This window comes from Phyllostomus hastatus, unplaced genomic scaffold (genome assembly GCF_019186645.2).
Source record: "Phyllostomus hastatus isolate PE091 unplaced genomic scaffold, TTU_PhHast_1.1 phas_contig_402, whole genome shotgun sequence".
NCBI lineage: Eukaryota > Metazoa > Chordata > Mammalia > Chiroptera > Phyllostomidae > Phyllostomus > Phyllostomus hastatus.
The window spans coordinates 8467503-8485623 of NW_025333873.1; the positions used below are offsets into that span (position 1 = coordinate 8467503).

Sequence of the window (18121 nt, forward strand, 5' to 3'; positions counted from 1 at the left end):
GGGCCCGTGAACCCTCAGCTCCCCAGGGCAAGCAGTGACGCACTCGTCTTACCCAAGGTGATGCCTCCAGCACGCTGTGGTTTGTGGCCTCTGTCCCTGTGTCTGTGCAGATGCAAAATTACTGTAACCATATGTCCCCGTGGAGTTTCATAAATTAAAACGTAAGTGACTTCCTTGGTGTGTGGAATCTGATAGTATTGTTTTGCCCTTACAGGAAATAGCACAAATGTTTGTGAGGGTTGGAATGTGTGAACAAGCCGTGAGTGCATTTTTGAAATGCAATCAGCCCAAGGCAGCGGTAGACACCTGCGTGCATCTCAACCAAGTAAGGAGCTGAAAGGGGAAGTTACCGTGGCTGTCGTGGTAAGGCTGTTGCGGACATGAGGATTGGAGAGCTGGAGGTGCACTTTGTGAAAGGAGACGGGTAGTCTCTTACTTAGCAGAGGACTGAGAAAATGTTGGCATTCCTTCCCTTTTTGAAGTGCCAGCGTTAGGGGTGGCCCAGTCACACCTCACTCAGTGTGGGGACATGAACCAGCCTCGTGTTTTCAGTCTGGCGGGTTTGTCCGCATTTCATCAGGATTGGGTCTTGTTTCTAGAGAAGGACCAGGCAATGGTCATTGCAAGAGGAAAGAGTTGAGTTACTTTATCAGTATTTATTTTGACAAGTCTATATTCTTTTCCCTTTATTTTTATTTATTTTTGATTTTATTTATTTACTTTAAGAGAAAGGGTAAGAGAGGGAGAAAGAGACGGAGAGAAACCTCAGTGTGTAAGAGACACATAGATTGGTTGCCTCTCACACGCTCCCGACTGGGGATTGGCCTGCGGCCTAGGCAGGGAGGTGCTCAACCTACTGAGCCACACCAGCCAGGGCAGTGTATTATTCTTTTCCCTCTAAAGAAAGTGTATACTTGATACTTTTAAGACCTGGAATTTAAAATTAAAGTGCAGAATTTTTGTTGAAATTGTTGACAATCAATGCATTCCTCTGGAGTATTTTACAAAGCTTCATTTTCTTTATAAAAGTAACTTATAAATATTAATCTGATAGGACATTTTCTTAAATTGCATATTTTGTTTTACTATACACATATCTTTTTCTCTCTCATAGTTTGTGCAGAATTAGAATTTTAAGATTAATGTCATAAATTTGGAGACTTTCTTTTTCAAATGTATTTCTATGAGCAAATCAAAGCCTCAGATCCTTTAATCATTTTGATGCATGTTTAACTTACAAAACTTATAATTCCTCTGATTTGAAGTGATTTTTAAAAACATATACCAGTTTGTAATTTTAGTATAATGTTATTATTATAAACTTAAAGCTTTATTGTGTGAATTTTATGATATACGTGACTGGATGGTATATTTTTTTCTCCTAGTGGAACAAAGCTGTTGAATTGGCTAAAAATCATAGTATGAAAGAAATTGGACCCCTGTTAGCGAGGTATGCAGCTCACTTATTAGAAAAGAATAAAATTCTTGATGCCATAGAGCTCTACCGGAAAGCCAATTACTTCTATGATGCTGCTAAACTGATGTTTAAGGTATGGAACATTAGTGCTGAGTGTTTGGTTTGTTCTCGTCACCAGTGTTTTCTTAGATGGCAAAGAACACATTTTCCACTTATTTGGAAACAACTATTTGTTGTAGAAAAAACATGTCTGGTTTTATTACTACTATAACTCTGTGTTATCTTAGCATTAATACCTTTACTAACAAGGCTATCTGATAATATTAGCACCTTACTGGTACCTAAACAATTATGTGTTTATTTAATACTGATGTCGAAAAATTGTAGAAATTTTAGGGGCCGTAAAGTACAAAGTTCCTTACCTGGGAGTTAACTCCTGTTGATAATAGAGTTTTGAGTCCTTTCAAATGTGTAAGTTCTAAAGGTGTTCCCTTTTCATAATGTGAGGTTGGCAGGAAGCTCACTGGTGCAGTATTAATGCATATACACTCACATTCTGTTCTTTTCCCATTTGCTTCAATGAAAAAATGAAAAATTTCCCTTGGAATCATTTAAATAAGTAAAAATAAAAATTCCTGAAGGATATACCATGTTAAAACTATTTTATCTCTGCGTACTTGGAATATTATTTAAAAAAATCTCTTTGTTATGAAAATACAATCCATTCCATGAAAACTTTCTTTATTCTGACTTATTTGACAGCATCTCTTATTTCCTAAGTACGTTGTAAGTTCTAACTCCAAGGGCTAAATACCAGGAAAGAACTAAGCACTTACCGGTGCTAAGGAAAAGAAAATGGGTTTTCAAGGGTTTACCATAAATGAGGGGTGTTAAAATTCCACCACACAGACTTTCCTCCTTTCTTTAGAGAGTTGAATGTGGAGATGATTGATTGTATCTGTGCAAACGAGGATTACACAGCATCTTCCCCCACTTCTTTCATGGTGAAAGATCGCAGATGAGGAGGCGAAGAAAAGAGCCAAGCCTCTGCGCGTGAAGAAGCTGTACGTACTGTCAGCTCTGCTCATAGAGCAGTACCACGAGCAGATGAAGAGTGCCCAGCGCGGGAAAGCTAAGGGGAAGGGTTCGGAGGTAAGGCGGCGCGCCGGAGAGGACCACATGGTCTGCGGTGTTCGGGGCCGGGCGGGGGGAAAGCACCTGAATTTCTCGTTTTGGACAGGCCATTTCACCTGCTTATCTGCATTATTTTCTTAAATGATGTGAGGAAGACGAATGACTGATTTGGAATTAGTCCTCACATTTTACAAGTTTCTACTTGGAAATATTGAAAACTTAGTAAATCCCTTCTAATCTGTGAGTTCTAAAAATCTTTCCCTAGATTATGAATCTCTTACTATAAAAGTTTAATTAATTTTATTTTAATGTGTGATCAGTTTTTTCACAGTGTATGTAAATGTCTATAGCAAATCCCCACAATGCACACTTTAAATCCCTTACATTTATTTGTCAATGGTACCTCAATAAAGCAGAAGAGAATGCGGTCATACGAGTTTAACAAGATACACATTATAGTGAAGAAGCTGAGTCTGTGGTGACAGTTCTGCAGTCACCGTGGGCTCCTCTGAGCACTGCCAGCACAGCGGTTTCTGCAGCCCCTCCCTTGGCAGGGCCGCCGCTGTGGTTGTGCTGACGGGAACGCGTCTGCTTTGCCCGCAGGCCACGTCGGCTCTGGCTGGTCTGCTGGAGGAAGAGGTTCTGTCCACCACCAGCCGGTTCACGGACAACGCGTGGAGGGGGGCCGAGGCCTACCACTTCTTCATCCTCGCCCAGAGGCAGCTCTACGAGGGCTACGTGGACACTGCCCTGAAGACAGGTGGGCCTGTTACCGCGTGCGCAGAGTCCGGGTTGTGCCGTGAGTAGGAAGGGCCAGCCTCTGCAATTTCCCCAGAATTAATTTCAGCAACACCTTTTTCCTGTGCATTTTCATATGTATGGGATTTGCACTCTGTAATTTGCTTTGTGCATTCCACTTTTTGAAGTTCTTTTTATTTTTTTAACATACTAAATTTTGCCATTCTTTCATATAAAGTTTATATATTGTTTTCTAGGTTGACAAAAAATGAGATTATGAATGAAATTGCATTAACTATGTGTAATTTGAGAATAACTTACAATTTTATGATTTAACTTCCTATCTGGGAATGTCTCCCCAAGATTTATATTTTACAGGTTCATATATATATATATATATATTTTATATATATATAAATATATATACATAAATATATACTTCAATATATTTCTGTTTATGTATTTGTTTTTATTTATATAAACATATTTATTTTTATTTTATAAATTTGTCTTTATATGCTTATTATGTATAGTATATAAATATATATTTTATATATAGGTTCATATATATTTTTTTAAATATATAATCTTTTATTATATTTTTCCATTACCATTTAATCCCCTTACTCACGTCTCCCCCCAGCAGTCAGCACACTGTTGTCCATGTCCGTGAGTCCTTTTTCCTTTTTGCTCAGCCCCTCCACCCCTGACCTGCCCGCCCTGGCTGTCATCTGTTCTCCATCTGTGAGTCTGTCTGTTTTGCTTATTAGCTCAGTTTGTTAGATTCCACGTATGAGTAGAATCATGTGGTATTTGTCTTTCTCTGATTGGCTTATTTCGCTTAGCATAATGTTCTCCAGGTCCATCCATACTGTTGCAAAGGGTAAAGTTTTCTTTTTTATGGCTGAGTAGAATTCCACTGTGTAAAGGTCCCGTAGTTGCTTTATCCACTCATCTACTGATGGACACTTGAGCTGTTTCCATATCTTGGTGATTGTAAATAATGCTGCAATGAACAGAGATGCCCATTCAAATTTGTTTTTTGGGTTCCTTCGGATATACCCCTGGAAGTGGGATCACTGGGTCAAGAGGCAGATCCATTTTTAATATTTTGAGGCATCTCCATACTGCTTTCCGCAGTGGCTGCACCAGTCTGCACCCCCACCACGAGTGCAAAAGGGTTCCCCTTTCTCCACATTCTCGCCTGCACTTGTTGTTTCTTGATTTATTAATGCTAGCCATTCTGACAAGCACCTCATTGTGGTTTTTATTTACATTTCTTTAAATTTTTTTTTTATTAAATTGTTGTTCAAGTATAGTTTTCTGTCTTTTACTCCCATCCCAGCCAACCCCTGCCAGCCCTCCCCACCTCCCTCCCATTTCCACCCGGTTTTTGTCCATGTGTCCTTCATCCCTGTAAACCCTTCCCTGCATTCCTTTGACGATTAGTGATGTTGAGCATCTTTCCATGTGTCTGTTGGCCATCTGTATGTCCTCTTTGGAGAAGTGTCTGTTCAGGTCTTTTGCCCATTTTTTAATTGGGTTGGGTTTTTTTGGTATTGAGTTTTGTAAGTCCTTTATAAATTTTGGCTATTAACCCCTGATCAGATATATCGGTGAATATGTTCTCCCATTCTGTGGGTTGTATTTTCATATTGCTGACAATTTCCTCTGTTGTGCAAGAGCTTTTTGGGGTGATGGAGTCCCATTTGTTTAATTTTTATTTTGTTTCCTTTGCCTGGGGAGATATATCCAATATTTTTTATTACATAGAAAGCAATGTACAATTTACAGAAAAATAAGAAGTTTGAGATAAGGGAGAAGGACATTTATAGCATTCACTATTCATTCAACAATAAACACTCATATCTTTTATATACCTGTGTTTCTCTCTAAGGTTCTGTAGTACTCTTGTGTTCACAGGACATTTCTTTTGCCGTGTATTCCTGTTTTTTTGTTGTTAGCAATGGGGCTGTAAAGTTTTTTCCTAATTGCTTATCAGTTACATATCAGAATCATTTTCATTTTTGGTGTCTATTTATAACTGACCTTTATTTAATTCTAACTGATTAATATGTTGTATGAATTATATACTATTTAAAATAGTTGTGTTTTATATAACCTATCACAATTTCTAGATTTATTGTAAGAAAAATTAGGCCTTTAACTTGAAATCCTGCACCTACTGAGCGAAGATATCCATATACTTTAAAAGTTTTGTCTTTCAGTGATAAACTGATCTGAAAAAATATATGCCCTGTGAAGTCAGAGGGTATTATTTATTTTACTGAATGAGTTTATTTTTTGTGAGCTTTGTTGTAAACTTTTGATCCTCAAACCAGTATGTAGGAACCTAATTGTAAAATACATGAATATATTGCTTTAAATTATTTTATGAAATTTCTAATATTATACTATAAGATATTTTTAAGATTTGAAAGTTTAGAGAAGAAAAAAACCATACAATTTTGTTACCAATCTGTTATTAATTCTATGGTGCATTTTTAAGAAAGAGATTGTATCTCCAGAATAGAAAAGCTGAAAATAGGATATGATAGCTGTCAAAATAAATGGTCTGAACTGACAACTTAGACTAGAGGTTCATTTTGACTTTTTCCTCCTCAAAGTTGTATTGTTTCAATAAGACAAACAGAAAAGCAATAATCTGTTCAAAGAAATACGGAGAGAAAATAGTTTACTTTTTCTGGAACGCCACAAACAGTTCTAATGTATTTATGTGGAACAAAAGATGTGTGTTTAGACCCCAGCATTTTGTTTGTGTGTGTATTTCTGCATGGCATGTGCGTCGTTTAGTGGTGATCACGTTTCCTGGCCCTGAGTGTCAGCCGATGCGGCAGAACCCGGAGACCACGTAGCCTCCTCCCTCCTGCCGGCGCTCTGACCTCCCACCACCGTTTCTCTGGCTTTGCTGAGGTTCTCGTCGGTTAGACAGAAACCACCCGGCACCCGGGCTTTCCAAGGCACGATCATGATTACTGTGCAAAATCCAGATTGTCCTTTCTTTCCTAGCTCTTCACCTGAGAGACTATGAAGACATTATCCCCGCCGTTGAGATCTACTCCCTGTTAGCGCTCTGTGCGTGTGCCAGCAGAGCTTTTGGTACTTGTTCGAAAGCTTTTATCAAGCTGGAGTCTCTAGAGAGCCTCAGTGCAGAACAGAAACAGCAGTATGAAGATCTCGCTCTAGAAATCTTCACCAAGCATACTCCAAAAGATAACAGGAAGTCGGAGCTGGACAGCCTTCTCGAAGGGTGAGACTAATTGTAATTAGTAAGTGTCATTCTACCTTCTGAGAGGCTTGGATTTGTGTATGTATAGCAATGCGAAATAATAATTAAAGCACTGAATTTTTAAGTAGTTTACCTTAACATTATACCCTATTTTATTTAGTCTCGTAAGTATATTAATGCTTTATTTTCTCATTGTAAGAAAAGTTTTTGTTGACCTTGAAATGTTTTTTATTCCTCAGTTTTGTAAATGTAATAAATACAGTTTTAAGACACTAGACGTTTTAAAGTATAATTATTTGTTTTTCCTCTTCTTTTTGCAGAGGGGAAGGGAAACTTCCCACCTGCGTGGCCACCGGAAGCCCCATCACGGAGTACCAGTTCTGGATGTGCGGCGTGTGCAAGCACTGCGTGCTGGCCCAGGAGATCAGCAACTACACCTTCTGCCCCCTGTGCCACAGTGCGGTGGGGTGACGGGGGACGAGCTGGGGGCCCCGTAAAATATGTGTAGCGTACATGCACAGCTATAACTATGTTATATAGTACTTTATATAATTTTGTGTTAAACTATGACGATGAAGTAATGATGCTGATTTTCATATAAAACGTATGGAAGTCAACCTTATTTCATGTCTGTCTATCTATCTAGTGGTTGGTTACATAATAGTGTGGAAATACTCTGAAGAAGAAATTTTTTCTCACAGTATCAGTGCTCCTAATTCACTGAAAAATCTTGGTGGGGGGATAGGGGCAGCATGGGAGTGGGGCGAAGTTGTAACAAAGAAGTTAAACGGTTTGCTTCAAGTCCAGACTTAGCCGTGGACGTCTTGAGCCTCTCCTGACGTGCCCGCTGGGAACTGTCCTTCGGCGCCGTCTCATTGCCACTCACTCCGTGATGCCTGAGCGCCGGGACCTTGCCTCCAGCTGATTGTTTCAGATGGAGCTGAGTTGCTGTCCCTGCTTCTTGTTCAGTGTAACGTGGAAACCAAAATCTCTGAAATAACCTCGTGTGCATTGTAGACTTAATTATCGCACACGTCGGGCATGCCTTTTCTGCTGTTGTGAAAGGTTGTGGTTGTTGTCTGGGATTTGTGTCTGTGAAAGTTTCAGTGATCTGTCATGTCTTGGGGACCTTGTCTGTCTTGAAAATGGTACTAGAGAAAGGCCAAAGACCCACGGTATGAATTGACCCAGCTGGTTTTGTATGTGAAGGAAATTTGAGAACAACACCAGCAGACTCTCCCGTAGTGAAACAGCAAAGGGAAGCAAATACTTGGAGAGACGTTGGAAAGAAGCAGTGTCCTGAAGGTGGCGTATGAAACAGTTCTCTTCTTGAAATCAACAGGAACTGATTCCCTTTAAGTAATGCTGAGTTGTTCTTTATCATAGACCTTGGTCTGAATCATGCTACGTTTCAGAAGCGTGGCGGGCCAGAGTACCGAGATGGCAGACCCTGCTGGGAGCGCTGCCTGAGCGAGCGCTGTGCCCAACCAGCCGCAGAGCGCCGTTGGCCCGCCCGCTGTCGTCGTGCCCAGAGGCTGACCTTATCGTGCACGGTTTCTCTAAAGTACACTCGGAAACTACATGTTTATACTTCAGGGGATGAGACCTTAGGTTTAACGTGGCATTAAGTGAAATAATATGAAAACGATAGGTGGTGAAGTAAGAAAAAGACTTGTATTTATCTTGTTTCCTTTATTAAAACTTACAGATAACACGGTATTTGTTTTGTTGATTTAAATGTTTTGGTGGGGGTTGGGTAGGAGGGTGTTGGACCGTAGAGTGGGTAAGGAGAGGAAGGGTCAGGCGGTACAGTGAATGTATAATATCACTTTTGCTACCAAATGGGAAAAACAACCACCACCATCTATAAGGTACTGGGCACGTGCCAGAGGACCTCGGGTAGAGTGAATTACTCCTTAGAGGTCACACAGAGTTCTCATTTAGAAATGGGGGGAAAACTACATTGCTCAACTTTTAGGAGAAAATCAAGAGTATTTAATTCAATGATATAGCTCCAAGATATTGCCACTGAGTTTCTAAAAGGCAAATAGCAATATTATGGCTGTCCCCTTGTGAATGCTTATTTTGTCAATTCATTTTTTTAAAGAAATGAATACCCACTATATTGGTTAAAACTGACAAATGTTGGTGAGGATATGGAGCAATCGAAGCCCTCGTACGTACAGTTGCTGGTGAAAATGCAAAATAGGACACCAACTTCAGAAATGTTGAGATTTAGAAGTGCTGTATACTGGAAATATACATATGTAACTGTATATGTGTATGTATGTGCATGTATATGTATGTGTAGCTTTAAAAATTATTTTTATTTTACTTTATTTTTCACTGCTCCAGTTAACCAAATGGAAGTGTTATTGAGGCCCCAGGTGCCTGGGGCTCAGGTAGGAGGCTGCCCTGTTGGGGAAGGAGGGGCCTTATTTGACTTTTTTCTTGGGCTCTCAGGTGTTGGTGTGGCCACACTTCCTCCTGTGGCAGCTGAGCGCATGAGGTTGCAGGCGGGCGTAACGCTTTCAGCACATCGTGGTGTTTCAGCTGTTTCTTCCTGGGTGAGCTGGCGGAGCGAAGGCTCGATGATGCCGTTCTGCAGGCGGAGCCCCGAGTGCAGGCGCTCTCAGTGGAAGAGGGGCATGTGAGTGGGACAGGGACAGCTGCTGAGCCTGGCCCCGGCGCTTCAGTCCCAGACGCGGACCTCCAATGTCACACACACCAGAGCTTTTCAAGTGCGATGGGGACACCATGCATGTTCTGTGAGCAGAGAGACATACCAGCCTAGCCTGCCCCACGGACCCTCCATCTGCATTTCCCGCTCTTATCAGATGTGTGACTTGAATATATTTACTCTCATGCTCTGGGTTGCCTTTTTATTCTGGCCATGGTCTTTTTGTTGCACAAAAGTTGTTAATTTCTATGAAGTCCAGTTTGTGTATTTTTTCTGTATGAAATACATTTTTTCTGGACTATGAAGTCCAGTTTGTGTATTTTTTGTGTATTGTCTTATGTGGACTGAAGCATAAAGCCTGACCCAGTTTTATTCCCAAAATCACATGGCCCGTTCTGCCCAAGACATTCTAGGAACACATTGTCCATCTCCTTGAACAATGTGACCAAGTGGCCATTGAAGAAGAAGAGACAGCGTCACCATTGAAATTGACCCTGTGGCTATTGGTAAAACCATTGGGCAGCTGGCCATGCCTTGGGGCACCTAATGACCAAACTGGTCACAAGGTCTGGCTCCCATCACAATCAGACCAGGCATGAGAAAAGAGGGATTTCCTTCTGTCCTCAGGACAATAAGGAGCCATTTCAAAAGTCCAATCAGTGGGACTCTTTCATTCTTTGTCTTGGGCCGGGCCGTCAGTGTGATCACTTCTGCGTGTGATCACTTGGGTGTCATATCCAAGAGACCACTGTCCAATAGTGTCCCGAGGCTTTTTTGCCTTGTGCTATTCTAAGCATTTTGTATTTTCAGCTCATATATTTAGGTCTTTAATCCATTTAGAGTAAATTTTTAAATATGGTGTTAGGTTAGGGTCCAGCTTCATTCTTTTACATGCAGAGGGCCAGCTTTCCCAGAACTGTTTACTGAGAAAACTGCCTTTATGCCAGTGCTGTATTGTTGTGATTACTGGTGGTTTGTAGTGAGTTTTGAAATCAGGAGGCATGAGTCCTTCAACTTTGTTCTTTTTCAAGGTTGTTTTGTCTGCTTGGGATCCCTTAAAATTCCGTATGAATTTTAGGATGGATTTTTCTGCTTCTGTAAAAACATTATTGGGGTTTTGAGGGACTCCATTGAATCCTGGAGTGCTTTAAGTAGTATTGACATCTTTAAAATACTGAGTTTTATATTCCATGTACGTGGGCTGCTTTTGTATTTATGTCTTTACTTTCAGCCATGTTTCATTGTATGTCTTTCATCTCCTTGGTTAATTCCTAAGTATTTTATTGTTTTTGATTTTATTGTAAATGGAAATTTAATTTAAAAAATTCTTCTCTGGATTGTTCATTTTACATATTTTTTAAGTGAATTAAACATATTATATTTAAATTACTGCCTGGGTTTCTTTTTGGCATAAACAGCCAAGGAATGTAAAGTATCATCCATAGACCATGGACTGTTGACACATACTACCATGTAATTAATGTTTACACTATTCCAAAGGTTCAAAAAGGTTGAGAAGTTTGCAATCTAGGGTCTTGGAGCTAATAAAGTTCGAATTTGAACTCCGCACCATGGGACAACTGTTAATGGCATTCCGACACAAAATGTCTCAGGAAAACCAGAGGGGTTAGGCTAAGAGTGGACACAGGAACTGGATAGGCGCTACGATTATCCATTCATAAAACAAACCCGAGGTTTCTTCCTCTCCCGGCACGCCCCCCTCCCCTAGTACAAAGGGCAAGCTCCTTGCAACATCAGAGCACGCACGGATTTGGAAACCGGTTTGGTGCATTACTTCTCCAGGAAATGAGGCTGACGGGATGAGCAGAAACAACGGAACTGCACTTCCCCAGGGTCTCCCCAAGCTTTCTGGGCAGCCTGCACTCCCCGCCAGCAATTCAGTTCAGATCTGGCCCGACGACGGGTCCTCAGAAGGCACAAACTGCCCCCTCTGCTAGTGCGGGAGGTTAGATTCCGCGATGGGGAAGCGACTGCGGTTCTGCCTCTGAAATCAGCTCCCATTCTACACTGAAAGCTACGCCTCCAGCAACTATGGCCGGGCAGCAAGGGCGAGAAACCTGCACAACCCTAGCACGCGCCCAGGCTCATTTCCAGAAGGGCGAATACGCCGAGGCCGAGACGCTGTACTCCGCTTACATTCGCCAGTGCGCCTGTGCAGCTTCTGCTGGAGCGTCTCTCGGGAGGTAACTATCGCGAGAAGTGCAGGCAGCCCTGCCTTTGCGGGGTCTTTGGGCTAGGGTCTTGCAGCGCCTTTGCTCCGAAACCAGAGCTCGAGGGCTGCAAAACCGAAGGGCAGGTGCTGGTTTTCTCAGAAAGGCGGTGAGGGGGAGTGCCCTGGAGGGCAGGCCCTGCGCTTCGCTCGGAGACACCCAGGAGGGTGTCGGGATTCGGGCTCATTGGCTGCCGTTCAGCCTTGTGTTCCGCTCTCACTTGACTCTCCATCAGGGGACTCAGGCCCGGTGGGGCTTTTCCACCCAATCTTGTTTAACAGTGGGATGGATAGCCGAGACCTGGTGTAGCGGGGTGGGGGGAACATGGCTGGGCAGTGCATGGCTGGGCAGTGCTGCGATAGTGCCCGGTACCGCGACCCTAACCACATTTTCACAGCAAGGGTGTTCTGTTTTTCATGTATTATGAAAACATTTTAAATATATGGGACATAGTATAATAAACCTCTAGGTAACCATGATTCAGCTTCAGCATTATCATTTTACCTGCACCTCAAATTATTTATGTATGGATGTTTCAAATGTACTTCCGCGTATGAAGGATTCTTAAAAAACATAACCACAATATCATCACATAATGCGTCAATATTAAATATCTAGTAAGTGTTGGAACTTTACTGATTGATCAATAACGTTTTTTTTTCTCTCCATTTATTGACTTCAGAGAGAGACAGAGGGGGATGGGGGAGAGTGAGAAAAATCAATTTGTTGTTCCACTTATTTATGCATTCAATTGGTTGATTCTTGTATGTGCCCTGACCAGAAATTGAACCCACAACCTAGCCTGTCAGGACCATGGGCTAACCAACTGAGCTAGCTGTCCAGGACAATAAAGTTACTTTTGTTGTTTGGTTGGTTGGTTTTAACTAGGTGGTTCAAGTCAGGATGCACATCCAGTCTCTTAATCTATAGGCTCACCTTTTTTTCCCCTTCGTGAACCCCGAGGAAGAAGACACCTCCTAAGAAGGGCTCCTAGTGGATAAGTGGACTAAAAACAAAGACACAAACAAACAACCCCCCTCCCCTACAACCCTAGCAGACATCTTTACACAGGGGTCTCTCACGCAGACTGCACTTCAGGGAGAGGTCTGCACAGAACTGCTTGCCTGCATGATGTTTCTGCCATCTGAGCCAGTTCCTGGAATCCTCTTTCAATCAATAGGACTGAGGCTTTCCCCATCAACTGGAGATGCACAGCTTTGACCAACAGCGTGGCACTATTCTGACCAATGAGGTCAGTGTCTTTTGGGCCAAACCACTAGGGTTTGGAGTCCTTTGCATGAGGACAGACCAATCAGGGACCAGGGGCAGGGACTTATATCCATATAAGCCTGCTCCTCTCTGGCTCTGTGAGTGCACGTTCCCCGTCCTTGGACAGTTGTGTTTCCCTGGCTGAACTGAAGCACTGAAGAGGTCTCTCCAGAGCAGAGCAGGAGCAGGGAAAAGCAGACCATCCAGGAGCCGACCATCCTTGCCCTGGGGCTGCCTTTCAGCTGTGCTGTTCTCATTGCTGTGCTGTATCACAACTGTGCTGTTTCGCACTGAAGAAAGTTTCCTTCTGCACCACATTCCAAATTGGGGATTCCTGTTGGCGTTGAATTGGCACCAATGACCACTGGTTGACATCTAGTTTGTTCAGGAAACCATGTCATGTGTCCTGAGAGTTGGCCAGCCACATGTTGGACTTGCGGGACCCACCCCCCTGATGTTATTTAACATAGTTCTCTGTCCTCTACATTGCTTGCAAGTTGGTAGTTACACGGGGTTTGATCAATTCAGTTTCGGTATGGCAAGAATACTTTATAGGTGGTGTGTACATCTACCAGAAAGTAGGTAGTGTCTGGAGTCTTTCTGTTTGTGACGTTAGCAACCTCACCCACTAATACCAGCTCGCCCAAAGCTGATTCTGTTTATAATGAATGTGTAGCATTCATTAGTCCACATTTTGCCGTAGTTGTTCTGGATGACGTGGAGGGGACCAGGACAAGAAAACAGAGAACTGGGGAGTTGAATGAACAGCGTTTTTGACAGTTTGCGTTGTCTGCCCCAACACCCTCTTCTTTCCTCAAGGATTTTTTTGTTTTCTTGAGAAGATGCCGGCTTGTCCTTTGTGTGTGCCTTAAGATTTGCCTCTTCGTTAACTCCTTATGTAGGAAGCCAGGAAAATTGCCCTCTCTTTCAATAATACACCAGAATAATAGTTAATCGAAATTTCTGAATAGGCAAGAAGATGGTACCACCTCCCCCCACCAAAATAATGAGTAAACATAGAAAACATAGTTTTTTTATTCTTGTTTCAAGCTCCAAGAATAGACTCACTTTGTAGGTTTCAATAGTATCCATCAGCAACGAGTGTATGGATGCCATCGAGTCTTGCTGCTCCTCTTCCTGTGCACATCGGAGCCTGAGAGCACGCTGTGTTGGCAGGAAATGCCGTTTCTGCCCCTGCCCAGTTTAAGAAAGAGAATCTGCCTGGTGTAGTAGGAGGGAGCTCAGTGGGCGTGGATTCCAGGGCTGGCTCTGCCGCGCAGCTCGTCCCTTCCCTCAGCCTCAGTGTCTCATCTGGGACGGGAGCCTTCGGTTTCCCTGGAGTTCTGAAATTCTGGGAACCCACGGATCGGAATGGAATTCTCTGACTTCTTCCTTTACATGTACCTTTTAGAGTTCACATTTATTTAAAAAATCTTGGGTCACTGAGTCATTTTGAAATAGTATTTGCAAACTTCGAATGCCTCACTCTGAATGGCTTAATAACATGTTCTTTTACGATCCAAAAGTACAGCTTTAGCTAGAACCCAATTTCCAAATGTTTTTTCTTTGCTGAAGTTAGCAAGTGCTAAAAATCCACATTTAGATTAGGTAATCTGGTTAAATTACATTACCGTAAATATTATTATTACAAAAATCTCAGTATGACAGAAAAAAACTTGGATCCATGTCTTTAAATTAGGAAACAACCTCCACATGAAAAGAAGGCCTTTAGAACTTGTAATGAGGTCTAATTCTGAATCAAACATTCTAAGATCCTCTGAATATAAGAAATTTATAACAAAGCTTTAAAGCCTAGAAATTTAATGACTAAAATGTTCCTGGACTCCTGAGCCTGCATTTTCCCCTAAACCCTTTGCAGGGTAGCAGGTAGCCTAGTGTCATAGCAGGTGGGTGAGGGGAGTGAGCCCTCTTGTTCCCTCCCCTGTCACAGTGGCTCTAGGAGCATCCAGAAGTCTCTCTCAACCACAGCCCGTGGAAACAGGCATTTTTCTGAAACTGCAGTGGTTCCTCTCCATCATTAGCAAACTTGGACTTGAAGGAGACCCCTAGGCTGTGAGTACCGCTTAGGGCAGCAGTAGTTACAGTCCCTAACTGACATGTCAAGGATGAAGATTAAGGGAGGTAATTTAATAGCACTGACAGCAGTCAGAAATATTTCCTGAGAACTGTGGGGTGTAGCAAAGGAATGGCAGATGAGTTTAGGCTGCATCTCTCCTGTTTGGTTCACATTTGAGAATCCCTTTGGAAAGAAAGAAAGAGAAACAGAATCATCTGGCCTGGAACGGAGCCCCTGAATGTTGTCTGTGAGAGGATTTGTACAGCAGGGGCTGGGCGGAGGGGGAGGGGTAGGAGGCTGTAGAACCTCTTGGGCTGGTGGCTGTCAGAGCGGCCTGGAGCCCTCAGATGCAGAGCTGATTCTGCACACAGGAGCCGAAGGGGACCGGAGCCTCGCTCTTCCAATAGCAAACCAGCCTGGCCTTGGCAGGACCTCAGCCCAAAGTGCAGGGAGCATGGTGGCGCTCTCCCCAGAAAGCACTCCCTGGGCATCTGCGTGTTGACTTTTCCCTTAGGGTTAACTTTGATTTCTTTACTGGTGGGAAGTGGTTTCAAAACTCATTGTTGTGGGATCACTTAAACTTTTGAGAATAAAATTGACGATTCACTTTGTGACCTGTTCATAGCAGCCTGGAACTTGGGGCTGGCTCCCCCTCCTTGCTCAGCCTGAGTCTGATCCGTCGTCTTTGCCCGGCTGGCATGCGCTTAGAGAACAAGCAGTGATTCTGATACTGTGTTCAGCCAAACCAGATGGCTCTGAGCACACTAGGAAATGAATGTGCTTTCCCGATGGACGTCGTAATGCCGTACACAAGTAGACAACGGGATTAAACAGAAGTTGACCCGCTGCTTTAATTGCTCTGCCCTTGGTTCCTTCAGCTTGGTTTCTCAGTGGGCATGCCGCATGCTCTAGGCGATGAGGTTGGGCAGGATCCCAAAGAGCACGAAAGTGGACGCGGGAGGAATTTGGTCACGCGGTGCGCTGAATGTGGACTTTCTGTTCCAAGCGGATGCAGCCCCGAGGACTTGGCTACTGCGTATAACAACCGGGGACAGATCAAGTACTTCAGGGTCGACTTCGACGAAGCCATGGACGACTACACGTCTGCCATAGACGTCCAGCCCCGTTTCGAAGTTCCGTATTACAACAGAGGGTTGATACGGTACAGGCTGGGTAAGAATGTTTCCCCCCCCGCCCCCCCCCGTTTGTCTTTGATTATTACATCCGCCGGATTTGGAGCTCTCGGATGTTGTGAAACTAATGCAGTGCTCATAAAGGCTTAAGAGTGATGTGACATTTCGGTTTAGAGCCGGGAACAATGGAGTTGTTCCTGAGTCTCGTTTAGGCTTTCGAACGGCAGGCAGACCGTAGCGGAGTGTGGGGGGTGGGAGTTGGCCGTGGGCGCGCACCGAGGGAGGGTGGCCCATTCCTCTGTGCGCGCTCGTGCCCAACCGCAGAACGAGGGTGACGCTGATGATCGCCCGTGAAACTTTCCTGAGTTGAAATCTTTGAGGGCACACGAGGCCATGTGAAGTGAAGGAGCTTTAGCTCGTAGGTACTGTTTTATGTTTAAAGTGTTAAAAAGAATTATTTCCCGTTTCCTAATTTTACTGTAATTATCTAAAATAAGTGATGTAATTCTGTTGAAATGCCATGATGATTTATGCAATTTACCTGCTAAATCTCAATAAGTAAGCCCTGAGCTAATTTGAAATATATTGTTCTGTAAGGGCAGACAAAATTACTTTGATATAGGCACCCCTATGTCATTATTAAGAGGAAAAAAATTCCTTCAGTAGGAGTGGTTGAAAGCTCATACATATAAAAGCAAAGTGTGTGTATCCAAACTTTGCTATGAATTATGTAAGGAAATACTCAGCTTCTTTTCTCTTTTCCATTTTTTTTTTTTTTTTTTGGATTCCGGTGCAGGGTACTTTGATGATGCCTTGGAAGACTTCAAGAAAGTATTAGACTTAAATCCTGGATTTCAAGATGCTGTTTTGAGCTTAAAACAGACTATGCTAGACAAAGAAGAAAAACAAAGAAGAAATTATTGAGAACTTTAACTTTGAAATATTAATCCATGATCCTTATACATGGCATCTCATTGTCTCTAATTTAAAGTAGGTATTGAGCTATTTTGATTTACAATTAAGATAAAGAGGTTCATACCTTAGCACTGGAAGTTAATAATTGATTGAAGGTAGTATTAGATTTAGTACTTATGTTAAATAGGTGTGCTTTTGATAAAGTATAAATAAGTAATAATGTATAATTGTGTATTATTACAGTAAAATATTTAAAGAACTGTGTGGTGTTTTAGTAAAGCAATTTTTTTTTGCTTATTTCCAATTTTTAAAAAGATTGTATGTATTTATTTTTAGAGAGTGAGGGGATGGGAAGGAGAAAAGAAGGGAGAGAAACATCGGCTACCCCTTGCACGCACCCTGACCGGGCACGGAACTCGCACCCCTTCCTGATCACGTTCGAACTGGCCAGCTTTTGCTTTGCAGGATGACGCCCACCCAACTGAGTCACCTCAGTCAGGGCTCCAATTTTTTACTTAAAAAATTTACATCAGTAGAAAAGTGGAAGTAGAACATAGTGAACACCTACAAACTCTCCACTTCGATTCACCAGTTGTTAACATTGTGTCACATTTGCTTTTTCTCTGTGATTGAATGTGTAAGATTTTGCGGAACCATGTGAAAATAGGTTGCAGGCACCACAGTGCTTTCCCACTAACTATTTTAGCCTGCATCTTCTAAGAATAGAGACATTCCTCTTTCTAGCCACAATACCATTATAATACCTAATAAAATTACCAGTCCTGCAGTATAATCCCTACCCAGCCCATATTCGAACTTTCCCAGTTGTTTCCAAAATGCATTGTGTTGGTTGTTATTCCCGGATCTGGAGTCAATCGAGTTACGTTGCATTTTGCTGTGACTGTTTGAGTTCTTTTAATCTAGAACAGACCCCTGCCCATTGTCTCCCCATGGCATTTGCTTTGAGAGCAAAGCTATGGGACGCAGCTAGGCAAGGGAGATGCAACATGTGGGGTCAGCAATGAACGAACGTCCTACCTGAGGGCAATTGGAAAGAATTCAACTGACAGCGATTTTCTCTATAAATCACTGGTAAGGTGAGTTAGGATTTAAATATCGAGTATTATTTTCTGTCTGCAGAATTATTGTCATTATCAACATTTATTAATGATAAGACATTGTCATTATCAGCATTTACTGAACACTTACTGTAAGGCAAGCACTGTTCAGACTCCTCATATCATGAATTGGGAGTGGAGTTGGGGGTGGATAGAGAG

At 42.5% G+C, this 18121-nt stretch overlaps 2 protein-coding genes across 3 annotated transcripts in view; both read left to right on the forward strand.

Annotated features, from left to right (window-relative positions):
* Positions 1–10547, forward strand: part of WDR35 (WD repeat domain 35) — a 58985-nt gene extending 48438 nt beyond the window's left edge. For both annotated transcript variants that reach the window (XM_045844585.1, XM_045844586.1), the window contains 6 exons: positions 215–325; positions 1386–1550; positions 2429–2569; positions 3155–3311; positions 6320–6560; positions 6860–10547. In XM_045844585.1, coding sequence (XP_045700541.1) covers positions 215–325; positions 1386–1550; positions 2429–2569; positions 3155–3311; positions 6320–6560; positions 6860–7010 — 966 coding nt within the window. In that variant the 3' untranslated portion in view covers positions 7011–10547. The remainder of the gene's footprint in view (positions 1–214; positions 326–1385; positions 1551–2428; positions 2570–3154; positions 3312–6319; positions 6561–6859) is intronic.
* A 419-nt stretch (positions 10548–10966) lies between these two features.
* TTC32 (tetratricopeptide repeat domain 32) lies at positions 10967–17104 on the forward strand. The gene is made up of 3 exons (XM_045844572.1): positions 10967–11423; positions 15803–15969; positions 16726–17104. Exons 1-3 carry the CDS (start codon positions 11272–11274, stop codon positions 16851–16853), a joined length of 447 nt encoding a protein of 148 aa, XP_045700528.1. The 5' UTR covers positions 10967–11271; the 3' UTR covers positions 16854–17104.
* The last annotated feature ends 1017 nt before the right edge of the window (positions 17105–18121 follow it).

Bases quoted from the DNA above. Each gene is read 5' to 3' on its own strand.
- TTC32 (XM_045844572.1), top strand. From the start codon at position 11,272: ATGGCCGGGCAGCAAGGGCGAGAAACCTGCACAACCCTAGCACGCGCC. The intron at 11,424-15,802 runs GTAACTATCGCG...TTCTGTTCCAAG, and splicing joins GCTGGAGCGTCTCTCGGGAG to CGGATGCAGCCCCGAGGACT. The intron at 15,970-16,725 runs GTAAGAATGTTT...ATTCCGGTGCAG, and splicing joins GTTGATACGGTACAGGCTGG to GGTACTTTGATGATGCCTTG.